This window comes from Mirounga leonina, unplaced genomic scaffold (assembly GCF_011800145.1).
Source record: "Mirounga leonina isolate KUSES-001 unplaced genomic scaffold, KU_Mleo_1.0 Mir_93, whole genome shotgun sequence".
NCBI lineage: Eukaryota > Metazoa > Chordata > Mammalia > Carnivora > Phocidae > Mirounga > Mirounga leonina.
The window spans coordinates 36,015,872-36,029,613 of NW_023270854.1; the positions used below are offsets into that span (position 1 = coordinate 36,015,872).

The 13,742-nt window shown below is 39.8% G+C and overlaps 1 protein-coding gene across 2 annotated transcripts in view; it reads right to left on the minus strand.

Moving 5' to 3' along the window:
- Positions 1–1,656: 1,656 nt before the first annotated feature.
- Positions 1,657–13,742, minus strand: part of ELP2 (elongator acetyltransferase complex subunit 2) — a 47,942-nt gene continuing 35,856 nt past the window's right edge. For both annotated transcript variants that reach the window (XM_034995722.1, XM_034995723.1), the window contains 5 exons: positions 10,855–11,047; positions 9,351–9,472; positions 7,178–7,311; positions 6,511–6,624; positions 1,657–1,942 (listed from right to left, as the gene is read on the minus strand). In XM_034995722.1, coding sequence (XP_034851613.1) covers positions 1,786–1,942; positions 6,511–6,624; positions 7,178–7,311; positions 9,351–9,472; positions 10,855–11,047 — 720 coding nt within the window. In that variant the 3' untranslated portion in view covers positions 1,657–1,785. The remainder of the gene's footprint in view (positions 1,943–6,510; positions 6,625–7,177; positions 7,312–9,350; positions 9,473–10,854; positions 11,048–13,742) is intronic.

Consider the following 13,742-nt stretch of genomic DNA (forward strand, 5'->3'; position numbering starts at 1 on the left):
ATCTGCTCTGGAATCCCCCATGCATGGGATCCAAACAAATCCCTGTGTGCCAATGGGGGTGAAGACTTAGATCCTTTAGCTGAAAAGCAAGGAGACCGTACTTCAGGGCGTCCTGGTTTCTGAGGTTGAGTACTCAGATTCTCACTGCTTTAGTGTATGTGTGCACACATGTGCCTGAGAGCATAAGACAAGTTTATACAGACTCAACAGTCTATAACTGCACAGTCCAAATCGGATGGCCACGAGTGACATGTGGCTACTGAGCACCTGAGATGTGGCTAGTCCAAACTGAGATGGGCTCTAAGTATAAAATACATTTCTTATTGTACAAGGACTTTATACAAAAAAAGTAATACCTCAACTATCTTTTATGTTGTGTATGTGAAACAATACTATTTTGGATATACTGGGTTAAAAGACGTCACTAAAATAAATTTCATCTGTTTGTTTTTATTATGTAGCTATCAGAAAATTTTAAATTACTTATGTAGCTCAAATTATATTTCTATATTTCTAGAAATACTGGATAGTGCTGGTCTAGAAATCTCGATTTAGATAAAATATCACAACCCCTTTGGAAGCAAAATGTCACATTAGGTCATGGCAAACTCCAACCAAGAAAATCCTCACCTCCCCCTCTTTCAGCATATTTATTACGCACAGTATTCATTCCATTGCCAATTTCTCAGATGACTCTGGGTCAGGGAAAGCTTCCACTCTCATGCCAGTTTTCCCCCGAGCTTAACCTCCCTCCACCCAACTCCCAAAGCTCCCGACTCTCGTGGCCCACGTCCCAAACTTCTGGCACAGACAATATTCTGCTTCTAGCATCTTCTTTCCTTTGCTCCCACTACACACCCTCAGGGGCATCCTTTCTCTCATGACTCATGTATGTGACTTCACATCAACTCATGATTCAGACACAACTCTCCTTTTCAGCCCCTACATCCATCAGGGTAAATGTCAGGATAGTCTGCTTTCAGTCAAATTGTAAAAGAAGAATCTATGTACTTTTAAAGAATACAAGAAAGAACTAACTGCAGTTCAAATTCACAACTGCCTGCCAAATTCCTAGAATGGTTGGTGTGTACTGGAAGAAAGGGCAAGACCACACACAGTGTAGTCTGTTTATTTACAAAACTGTTAAAATCAAAATTGAGTAATCTGGGTTTTCTCTCTTTTTATTTTCTATGTCCTCTCTTTGAAGAGGGTAATAAATAATGAAATGTTCCAAAGAAGGGCATATGAAAAGAAAAGGCCCAAAATAACACAAAATTAGGTAAACTCATTCAAAAAGAAAGAATAAACAAAGGTTCAGGACACCAGGGTGGCTCAGTCAGTTAAGCGTCTGCCTTCGGCTCAGGTCATGATCCCGGGATCCTGGGATCGAGCCCCACATATAGGGCTCCTTGCTCAGCGGGGAGCCTGCTTCTCCCTCTGCCTGCGGCTCCCCCTGCTTATGCTCTCTCTGACAAATAAAATCTTTAAAAAAAAAACAAAACAAAGAGAGGTTTTTTGTTTTTGTTTTTTTTTCTCAAAGAGGTTCTTAATCTGGGGCACATGGATGCAGGTCTGAATCCCTGAAACTGTGGGCCAGGTTCTGAGGGTGTGTGCATATGTACATCTGTGAGGAAAGAGTCTGCAGCTTTCATTAGATTTCAAAGGGTCTGTGACCCAGGAAGTTCTAATGAAACTCGATGAAATTACAAGGTAAAGAAAGTCATCTATTTACAGGATAAATATCTTAAGACACCAAGGACAACACGCCCACAGTTATTAAGCCCATCACAATGCACATCTGTTAACTTTGTATATCTTCACAGTGTGATCTTCACCACAACTTGCGAAGTGTAACCATTCGGCGCCTTCTGCTTCATTCTGTTCAGTTTTTCCATTACAATTCTTCCAGCATAATTTTTTGATAGCCAGTGTATGACTTTGGCTAAAACAAAGATAGAGAAATCATGAAAGGAATGTATACTAGGACTACAAAATATTTTACCTATGTATTAATTTAATTACCCTGCCCCTGCTATTAATGTTAACATGAATGGAAGTCAAAACCTGAAAATCAAACTGTATAGGTTTTACAGAAAACAGTATCAGACCTACAAGTACAGAGAACAAACTGAAGGCTGCTGGAGCGGAGTAGGGTGAAGGGTTAGGCAGAGCGGATGAGAGGGAGATTCAGGCTTCCAGAAGTGGAACGGGTAAGTCATGGGAATGAAAGGCACAGCATGAGGAACACAGCCAATGACACTGTGACAGTGACACACCAGGGAGAGATGGCAGCTACACTTGGGGGCACGTAGCATAACGGGTAAACTCGTCAAATCACTAAGCTGTACACCTGAAACCAATGTACTACTGTATTATCAACCATACTCATAAAAATAAAATTGTAAAAAGTACAGGTTTTTAAAATACCATCACTAATACTTTGGCAATTTTATTCTAAACTTGGAAACATCTTACTCTACTTAAAACTGTCAGACTAAATATCTTACTCACTGACAAAGGACACCACCAGAAAGAGCAAGAAAAAGACAATGAGTTCCTGTCGAATTTTGTTTTAATGATCAGTGGAATTCATGAAATGGCTATTAAAATCAGATGACATTACTAAATGTGTTTCTTTTTAAAGAATTCTAACTTGCGGGCGCCTGGGTGGCTCAGTTGGTTAAGCGACTGCCTTCGGCTCGGGTCATGATCCTGGAGTCCCGGGATCGAGTCCAGCATCGGGCTCCCTGCTCGGCAGGGAGTCTGCTTCTCCCTCTGACCCTCCCCCCTCTCATGTGCTTGCTCTCTCTCATTCTCTCTCTCTCAAATAAATAAAATCTTTAAAAAAAAAAAAGAATTCTAACTTGCAACATATTCAAAATTATTTTATTCTTTTGACAAATCCCTGTGACACAGAGAGACTCTTAAGTTTCTACTGTTCGGTAAGGAAAGATAATGAAAGATTTAATAAACTGCCCAATGGAAACAATCTTGGTTTCCAAGATTGCTGCATGACCTTGGGCAAGATGCTCTTATTAATGCCCCTTCAACCCCATGACAGACCTAGAATGCTACCAAACATAATTAATAAATCCCTATGAAAGTATAATACCCTCTAAAAATTTAACCTGCAAATTAGACCTCCAAACCGAAGAGGAATAAGGTTAAAAACTTAAGTAGGTTTTAAGGCAGTAAACCCTGAAAACAGCATCAGAGCACAGTATAATGTGAAATTATACTTTCAGATTCTTAGGATGAAAGGGAGGAATGAAATATAACCTTGAGGTAATGAAACACATTTTAAAAATCAGCATAGCAGAACTATGCAACCACACAACTGTGAGCCCTTGCAGGTGGTCAGTTCGGAGGTTACACACACTTCAACAATGCTATTGTACATTAGTGTTTCCTGAAATTCTTCTCAAGGCAATGCTTCCATACTGTGCAGGCTATGACTGGAACAGTATCTCAACTGATGGTGCATCTTTCGTGAGTTTGACTACTGAAGGCAGTCAAGAGTCATCAGGAGATGAGCTTAACAAATGAAATCAATGCCGAACTTAAAAAAAAGTGATGAAGTGAGTACAATTAAAAAAGGTCAAGGTATTTAATTGGCTTTCTTGCATCACCAGTAAGCCGGTTCTGAACACGATTCCTAAAGAGAAGTTCCAAAAATATCTTAAATGACACCAACATGACTAGAATCTCGTTTGTTATTGATAATATTAAAGATCTCTCATTTCATGAGAGGAATGGTTTGAAGTAGCGACATTACTGAAAGAAGTATATACAGTACAGCTGACCCAATATGGGTTGGAACTGCATGGGTCCACTTACACATGGATTTTTTTCAATACATACACTATAGTACCATAAATGTAATTTCTCTCATGATTTGTTATTTTCTTTTCTCTAGCTTACTTTATTCTAAGACTATGGTACCAAATACATATACGAACTATGGGTTAATCCACTGCTTATGTTATCACTAAGGCTTCCAACCAGTCAACAGTAGACTATTAGTAATTAAGCTTTTGTAGAGTCAAAAGGTAAATACCCCTAACCCCACATTGTTCAAGACCAATTGTATATTGCTTCCCAGGGGAGCCACTTTGAGGAACAGTACTTATTTTGCTATATAAGCTTTAAGATGGTGGATTTCTTTTTGGGGGGTAATACTCCCTTTAAATCTAGCATGTTAATCACGTTTAGAAGACAGGGAGTTTAGGGGAGCCAACCTAAAAGGCAGTGTTTGCTTGTATTACCTTTGTATCTCATTATTAGCAAAAACTTTCATTTGAAAGGTACCTGAAATTTGGTAACTCCAAATAATCCAAATAATACAATGTGGTTAAGTCAGGAATTAGTTCTTACAAATCTAACACCATCACAATGACTAAAAAAAAAAATCTTAACATAAAAAATACAAATTCTGTACTTGTCCCCTTCTCATGCTTTCTAAGGGGCTTCCTGCCAGTATCCCACATTCAGGATCTGAGGAGGAGAGTGAGCATCATGGGCAGGGGAAGGTTAAAGGAAGGTGAAAAGAAGGGAGGGGAGCCCAGGAAGAGAACATTTCGAACACCTGGAATATGGAATTTTCACTGGAATACTTCCCTCTTCAGAAAGCAACAGCATGAACTATTTCAATTGCTAAACCCACCATCAGAGGTGGGAGAGAAGCCAAAAGGGCAGCAGGAAAAAGGTTAATTTTAACCAATACAATTATTGTAAGCACTAACATACTTTGCCAATAAGGAGACAAACTCCCCTGGATGAAATATCTTGTAAAACACATGTGCTCACAGGTCTCTCTCCACCAAGCTCATCACTTTCATCATGATACTGTCATTTGGAATTGTATTTGACATTCTATTTTGAACAGTTCAGATATATGAAGGTTGAAGAATCAAAAAAAAAAGTAACAGAATGAAGTTAGTGATTTTTTGATAATTTGGACATTTTTAAGGAATAGTTTGGGTTAAAAATTAGATTAAAAAAAGATCTTGCTATCTAAGCAGGTGGGGGTGGGGAGAGGGTTGTAAATTACAGGTGCTCTAAGCCAGCTCTGGAGGCAAGAGCCCAGGCCTGAGGCATGAGGCTCAGGGAGCACTTACTGTGCGTGAAAGCAGGCATGTGACTTTGAGGGGCACCTGACAGTTTGCTCCGCCATGGGATCGGAGCTGAAGTGTTCAAACACAAGATGAGGCTACCAAAACACAATCTATAACGTTTCAAAAAATCACCAACATTTTTAATCCAATTTTATTACAAATCTACTGTAGTCACTTTCTAGATGACATCACTATGAACATCACTTTCATCTCAAATGTGTTGTCTATAAAGATATTATGCAAACAAGCAATCTGTTTAAGCAAACTTTTAAAAATCAAGTGCAATATAGTAACAAACATCAATCTCAAGAGACTACCATAGTACCACTTAGTGGTAAGCACCACGAATAGAGATTTGTGTCCCTCTCCGTGTAAATGTGACATAAATTTGCCACTAAAGACAAATACTACATGATCTCACACAGAGAATTTTTAAAAATTAAAAACAAAAACCCACAGGAAAAGAGATCAGATTTATGGTTACTAGGTGCAGAAGGCAGGGTGAGAGGGAGTCAGAAGAAGGTGGTCAAAAGGTACAAACTCCCAGATATAAAACAAGCACTAGACACGTAACCTAGACATGATAACGACAGCTGACACTGCTGGATGATATACAGGGAAGTTGTTAAGAGAGTAGATCCTAAGAGTTCTCATTACAAAGAGAGACTTTTTTCCTCTTTCTCTTTTTCTTTCCCTTCTTTTTATTGTATCTATATGACTAAATGGATGTAAACTGAACATACTGCGGTAACATTTCATAACGTACGTAAATCCTGCTATACGCCGTAAACTTACAGTCACCTATATGGCTTACTTCTCAATAAAACTGGAAAAAAACTGCCACTAAAACCTTGATGCTTGGGGCGCCTGGGTGGCTCAGTCGTTAAGTGTCTGCCTTCGGCTCAGGTCATGATCCCAGGGTCCTGGGATTGAGCCCCATATCGGGCTCCCTGCTCTGCGGCAAGCCTGCTTCTCCCTCTCCCACTCCCCCTGCTTGTGTTCCCTCTCTCGCTGTGTCTCTCTCTGTCAAATAAATAAATAAAATCTTTAAAAAACAAAACAACAACAAAAAAACCTCAATGCTTTGGGAGCCTGGGTGGCTCAGTCGGTTAAGTGGCCAACTCTTGATTTCGGCTCAGGTCAAAAATCTCAGAGTCCTGGAATCCAGCCGTGTCCAGCTCCCCTGCTCAGCGGAGAGTCCACTCCCTTTCCCTCTGCCCCCTCCCCCTGCTCGTGCATGCTCTCTCTCAAATAAATAAATCTTTAAAACAAGATCTACAAAAGATCAATTTATTTTTTAAAAATTAAGACTTGATGCTTTATAACAAATACAATTATAATTTGTATAATTATAACAAAATCTAATCTGATAGAAGTAAAAATAGTAAGAAAATACCTTTGACTTGTTTCTACACAGTGGGTCCAGTCATTTATTTCTGGAACTTGATCAGTCTTTTTCCAGGTGTATAAACAAACCTTTCCACACTCTAATCCTACTGCAACAATGTATCTGTTTTTAAGGGAGGAGGGGAAGACAGTGATTAATTAGCATGAATTTCTGTTATCTGTCTTCACTCTCACCGAGTTCTACCATGTTCCCAAGTTCTACCATGTTCCCAACTGTCTGTGGCTTACAGAAGGCTCTGGTTCAAAGTGCCAGCCCAGGAGAGAGTGCACTGCTCCCACCCCGCTCTCATGGAGCTGCCTCTCCATCAAGGGTGCACACTTTTTCCTCTGTCCTTTGCTGGCAAAGTGCACAAGCCAGTGTTTCCCTGGCTTCAGGGGCCCTCATTCTACTGCAGACATTTGTTACCGAGAAAGCACCACAGTTCCAAATTTGGTGAAACAAGAACCTTTGAGCCACACTCCCCATATCCCCATTTTCCCACTCTGCATATCCTCAAGTTCTATCAATTTAACAATTCTTATAAGAAACTAAGCATTATGAAAAAAATAGCAACTCAGAAGCTAAGATCAACCACAAGTGAAAATATGAGAGGGCTACATATTAAGAAATCAGGTGTTCACAAAAATGTAAAACAAAGCCCCACTCGGACACTGACCGTTGGGAAAGGCTGAGCAGCGGGCAGACGCCAACGGCTGTCACTGCTCCGCCCACGTCCAGGACCGAGGAGCAGGGCCCGATGCTGTGTTCCATGGAGTCATCACTGGAGTCGCACTCGCCCCACGCAACCACCTGACAGAGATGGATCAGACTCTGTAAAGCTTTCTCTCCGCAGGGCTTCCAGCAATGCATCCGAGTATCGATGGCGCAGATAATGCAAACTATTCACTCTAGCATTTAAAAAACACCTCACTTATGTTTGCAGATGATGTTCCAGGATTTCAGAGTATTTCAGGCATCAGAGAAGCCATGGTGTAGCAGACACAAGTCTGTGAGACCTCAGTTACCTAAGTGTGCTGGTCCAAACACAAACTGTCCCTGCCCAGAGACCAGGGATTGTCTAGCACGCTCAGGAAACCAGTTCTAATCCAGGGAGAGTCTATCAGTCACATCATCACAAGAGGCTCATACACATCTCCAAGAAGTTACCACAGAATGCATGGGGACCAATCAATCCCTGGCTCTTCCTCTATACCAACTGCTCAGGGAAACAACTGAGCAGTCAGGAGCACTTAACCTTGATGATACCCTGCATAAGAAATGACGCTTCCCTGGAAGTGTTAGGAGTTAGTTGGACAGTTAGGCAGTCAGGGCCAGGGTCCCCAACAAGAAAATATGGAGTCAGGACAGCTAAAATAAAATAGCACTGACATTCTGGTTTTGCAGTCTTTGCAGAAATGACTTCTACAAAACATCCTAAAATAAGACAATTAACCACAAAAGCATTTGTCAATGTCACGAGCAAGGGGCAGTTAAGACCTAAGCCCCCAGATGTCAGCAAAAAAAGGACCATCAGCATGTGGACATTAACCTAATAGGTAGACAGATACATGATCAAAGCCCTGATTGGCACGACTCAGCACACCCTGACCGCTTAAAAAAGTTCCACAAAAGCAGAACTCATAAAAACCCCTAAACTTAGAAACTCCAAGGGCAACCCACTCAGGTTCCCCTCCCTCTCTGGGAGCTTTCTACTCTTGCTCAATAAACTTTGCTTCGCTGACCACCACTCTGTCTGCTCTACCTCTTCATTCTTCGAAGTGGCGTGACCAAGAACCGTGGGCACTAAGGGGACACAAAAATCCCTAACAGAAGCTCACGCCTCCAGGGGGTGTGACTGGCCACAAAGAAAGAGAGAGGGAAGTGCAGTGGACAACACCTGCAAAATCCAGATCAAAGCAAGATTCCAAGTAGGAGGCTCTGACCACTTCTGACAATGTGTGGTGGGTGGCGCTCTGTCCGTTTCAGGCCTGACACAGCCCCAGGAGCCACAGCTGGGGCACGTGCGACTGCGCAACAGCGGAGGGCAGAGCGGTCCTGCTTCCTCGGCGGCCAGCACAGCAAAGCCAGAAGCACCGGGGAAGAAATGAACCAGCAAATGGACGCAAGTGAAGGTCTCAGAGAAACGGGTTTAGAGGCTGACATTTCAGCGTTTCACTGAGCGACATGTCCACATTAGTCCTCTGCTTAGGGAATTTGTGCCATGACAACTGGAGAGGGCAGGGAGAGGAAAGCAAATGCTCAACTGCCTCACCACCTCTGGTCTGCAGGCACTGCAGAAAAAGGAAAGGGCATTTTAAAGCGTGTGAGGACAGGAGAGACTGGAGGCCAGGGTGAGGGCCGTGGTCAAGAACCCATTCCTAGCTAACTTGTTATGATTTTTTCAAAGCTAGGGACACACACACACACACTGCCTCCTCCACTGAATGACTAGGCAATAATCATCTATTGTAGAGAAAAATTTTAATTCATAAAAGTATGAAAAAGAAAAGAAGCCAACTGTTTTCCTCCTTACACCCCCTCCACCCCGTCCTGCTCTCCTAGTTGGTTAGTCTTCAACCATTTCATTCACTACTTTCTTTCCCACTGGGGCCATCTGATAAATACCGTGTCTGAAAGGTTTTCTTTTCATATTTGATATTTCAGAGAAATGTATTTATAGAATTTAACAAGAAAAGCCTTTTTATGCATGCATATGAAAAAACACAGAAGAGAATACATAGATTGATTTTTTTAATTGTATCAGAAAGTCAGGATTATGTGTTTTCTATCCAAACATACCTGTATTATTATTTTACATTTGAAATAATACTAAGTTAAAAAAAAATTACCTTTTTGTCCCGACTCCCAGTGAAGAAATATTTGCTATCGGGACTCCAATCACAAGACCAAATAATTCTACTGTGCACAGCAGTTACCTTGTTGGTGAAGGCGAAGAGGCTGAAAACTGGGTCTGAAAGAAACACCATATACACTACTCACAAGGCAGACAGAGCTGTTTTTATCTGGTAGAAATCTATGCTTATGTGCCATATACATCACACCCTTTAGCAATCAATTTATACATGTGGACTTTTGCAACAGACTAGGTTGCTGGCCCTCACCAGAAGGCTATGGACATACAGGTACTTTTCCAGTAGGGAATGCTTTTATGTTACTAGTCACTCCTCAGTGACTGGTGACAAACATCTTCCAGGCACTTAACTAAAAATTCAACTTTATGCCCATGAAAGAAGCCTGAGCAATTTAACTTTACTCAGGAAGTAGCCAGATTTACACACATGGAAAAAAGATTAATGTACTCTTAAATAATGAAAAAACTCCCAAATGAATGAAAACCTTAAAAAACCATTTTCCCTTGTAAGATTTAAGTGTAAGGTAACTTCTAGCCCTCATATGGACTACAGCTAAAAAAATAAAATTACTTATGAAGAGGGAAGAGGAATATATCTATTAATCTATAATCCATAAAGATACAATAGATTATGGAGGTATCATTAGTATCCCAGTAACTTTTTAAAAAGTGAAGGTTGCATGTTAGGAAATCAGTAGTTGCAAAAGAAATCAGTCTGTTCTAACATGTACTATTTAATATGTGTCAGTCTCTAAAATGCAAGAAAACTAAGAGATTAGGAATACCACAAGATCAAACTGCATGCAAGTTATACCAGTGGAATGATTATAACAGAATTAAACAACATGAAGATATTTTAAACACGCTCTAGATTTTACCCAAAGAAATGGGGGGAATAGAAACAGGCCATGCTCCAACAACACAAAGGTTCCACCCCTCTTTTGTTTTTAATCTATGCCAGGCTCAGAGGAGAATGCAGGTGGGTGTTAATATCCTGCGCCCTGAGGTCACGGTATTCACAGATGGATGCCTAAACTGTCCTTCCTAATTATCAAAGTGACAGGGGTTAAGCAAGAAAACGGTAAAGATAATGGTCCTAATAAGTTTCATAATTTAATTGTATCTTCATTATTCCTGTCCCATAAAACCCTAGCTCAGAATATGGCACCTATTCAAGTTTTATGTTGGCATTGTGTAACAATCCACAAAATCTATATTTTTTAGATTTTTATGTTTCTTTTAACTGAGATGCCATCCTGACTATATAATCACAAGGAAGTTAACTCAAAGATCACTGCATTTAAATCTTACAAGGAAAGTTGAGTCTTCCTCAGAACACAACTTTGAAAGACTTCACAATAGTGAGACTCTGGCCTTCACCCTGTTATCACTTCTAGTCCTCTTCACCTAGTAGCTCCACAAGGTATAAAAAATGGACATAAGTATTTCACTAATAACCTTCCAATTAGAAGCTGTTTTACCTAACTCAGGTGAGATTGTGTCCTGCCTTTTCCACAGTGACCAGGTTCGATCTCTGGAAACAGCTAGTAAGAACTTGTCGTTAGGTGAGAAGGCCATCTGCGTGACAGTCAAACTGTGAAAAACTAAATTCTGCACCTGTTTCCAAGATGTAGTGTTCCAAAGAATGATGGCTGCATGCTCTTTCTTAGCTGCCTGGAGGACAGAGATGAAACAGGCAATTTAAGTAGAAATAAACTGGAAAAAAAAAAACTCACATTTTTAAAAAATAACATTGTTTCTATGGGTATATTTTATGTATCTGTATAAATGGGGAAAAATTTCTGAGGAGATACATACTACAAGCAGGTGTAACTTCCGGGAAGAGGAAGACTGGGATTAGACTAGGTGACTCATCAGAGACGGACACTGTCATCAGTGTTTCAACGTTTTACAAGAATACATTTGTCTATTAATTTGTAATTAAGAGTTTAGAGACTTTCACTTCTGATCAATATGATGGAGTAACAGGGACCAGACTGACTCTCTGTATGAAATAACTAAAAAACCAAACATAATATCTGAAAATAATGGCACTCCAAAATATGAGGTATCCGGCAACAAAAAACACTGATCTCTGAGAGACAAAATGAATTTGAGTGGAAAAAAAAAGAAAAAGAACCTCACTAAACTCTGACAACTTCAAGCAGCCAAAGAGGTGTAACTCAAGCCCCCAAAAAGAATGAAAAGAAAAATACTTAAAAAGATAATGGCCAAAAAATTTCCAAATTTGATAAAAACAGTAAACATACAGATCCAAGAAGTTCAGTAAAACCGAAGCACAGCAAACATGAAGGAAATTATATAGACAATAATCAAATTGTTTAAAACCAGCAATAAACAAAATTGCAGTGGGAGGGGAAAAAACCCATCACCAAAAAAACAAAAAAATTATTGCAGACTCCCATCAGAAAAAATGCAAATAAAAAAAATGGAGCTACATCTTTAATGTACTCAGAGGAAAACGAACAATTTTTTTTTTAAAGATTTTATTTATTTATTTGAGAGAGAGAGAATGAGAGAGAGCACATAAGGGGGGGGAGGGTCAGAGGGAGAAGCAGACTCCCTGCTGAGCAGGGAGCCCGATGCGGGACTTGATCCAGGGACTCCAGGATCATGACCTGAGCCGAAGGCAGTCGCTTAACCAACTGAGCCACCCAGGCGCCTGAAAACGAACAATTTCTTACCCACTATAAAAATCATTCGAAAATTAGGGAGAGATAGAGTCTGTCAGACAGGCAGAAGCCCAAAAAATTCATAATCAGCAGAGGTGCATTACTAGGAATGTTAAAGAATATCCTTTAGGCAAATGAAAATGGTATCTGCTAGAAAATTTATTTAAATCTCTTCAAACGATAACTGCTCAATGGAAAAATGACAAGATCTTGTCGGATTTCTATGAAGAAGTAAAGTGTCCAACACAGAGTAGGGGGAAACAAAAGTATGCTTCTGTGAAGTTCTTAAATCATACATGAAATAGTGCAACATTACTTGGAGGCAGACTGTGGCAAATTATAGATGTATAGTATAAAATGAAAGACAACCAATAAAATAACATAGTGGTTGTATCTACTAACCAAACAAAAGAAATAAAATGGACTCATAAAAAGCAATCAATCAATCCAAAATAAGTAAAATGAAACAAAGAGAGGGATGAAATAGAAAACAAATAGCAAGATAAAAGATTTAATCCAAGCATACTAATTATTATATTAAATGTAAACAATCTAATAAACGCCCCTTTATGTTAAAATGGAAGATTATCAAGATAAGTGAAAAAGCAAGACCCAATTATGCTAAGCAAAATAAGTCAATCAGAGAAAGACAATTATCATATGACTTCACTAATATGTGGAATTTGAGAAACAAGACAGAGGATCATAGGAGAAGGGAGGGAAAAATGAAACAAGACAAAACCAGAGAGGGAGACAAACCATAAGACATTCTTAATCTCAGGAAACAAACTGAGGGTTGCTGGAGTGGAAGGGAGTGGTAGGGATGGGGTAGCTGGGTGATGGACACTGGGGAGGGTATGTGCTATGGTGAGCGCTGTGAATTGCATAAGGCTGATGAATCACAGAACTGTACCCCTGAAACAAATAATACATTATATGTTAATTTAAAAAAAAAACCTTAAAAAATTAATTAAAAAAAAAGCAAGACCCAACCGCCTGCTGCCTTTAAGAAACCCACTTGAAAATAAAAGGAAACAAATAGCGTAAGGGTACAAGGATGGAAAAAGATACATATTTCAAGCACTTCTCTAAAGAAAGCTGGAGTAGCTATATTAGCATTGGACAACATAGATCTGAGAGCACAACATACTGCCAGAAATAAAGAGGAATTCCATAATGATAAATTAGTCAATCAAGAGAACATAACAAATCATAAAGGTTTTAACAGCAGAGCTTCAAAATATATAAAGTAATACAAAGAACTACTGAGATTACTGAATTCTGAAATACAAAGATTAAAAGATAAGCCCACAGTTATAGTCAGAGATTTCAAAATGCTACTCTCATAAAACTGAAAGGATAAAGAAGACATGAACACCATCAACCAATCTGACGTAATTCATACTTTCAGAACACTCCACCCAACAGAAACAGAATCCACATTTTTTTCAAGTGGACATGGAAATTTACCAAGATTAAATTTCAAAGGACTCAAATCATACTATGTTCTCTGACCACAATGAAATTAAATTAGAAATCAATAACAGAGGGGCGCATGGGTGGCTCAGTCGTTGTCTGCCTTAGGCTCGGGCAATGGTCCCGGGGTCCTGGGATCGAGCCCCACATCGGGTTCCTTGCTCAGCAGGAGGCCTGCTTCTCCCTCTCCCACTCCCCCT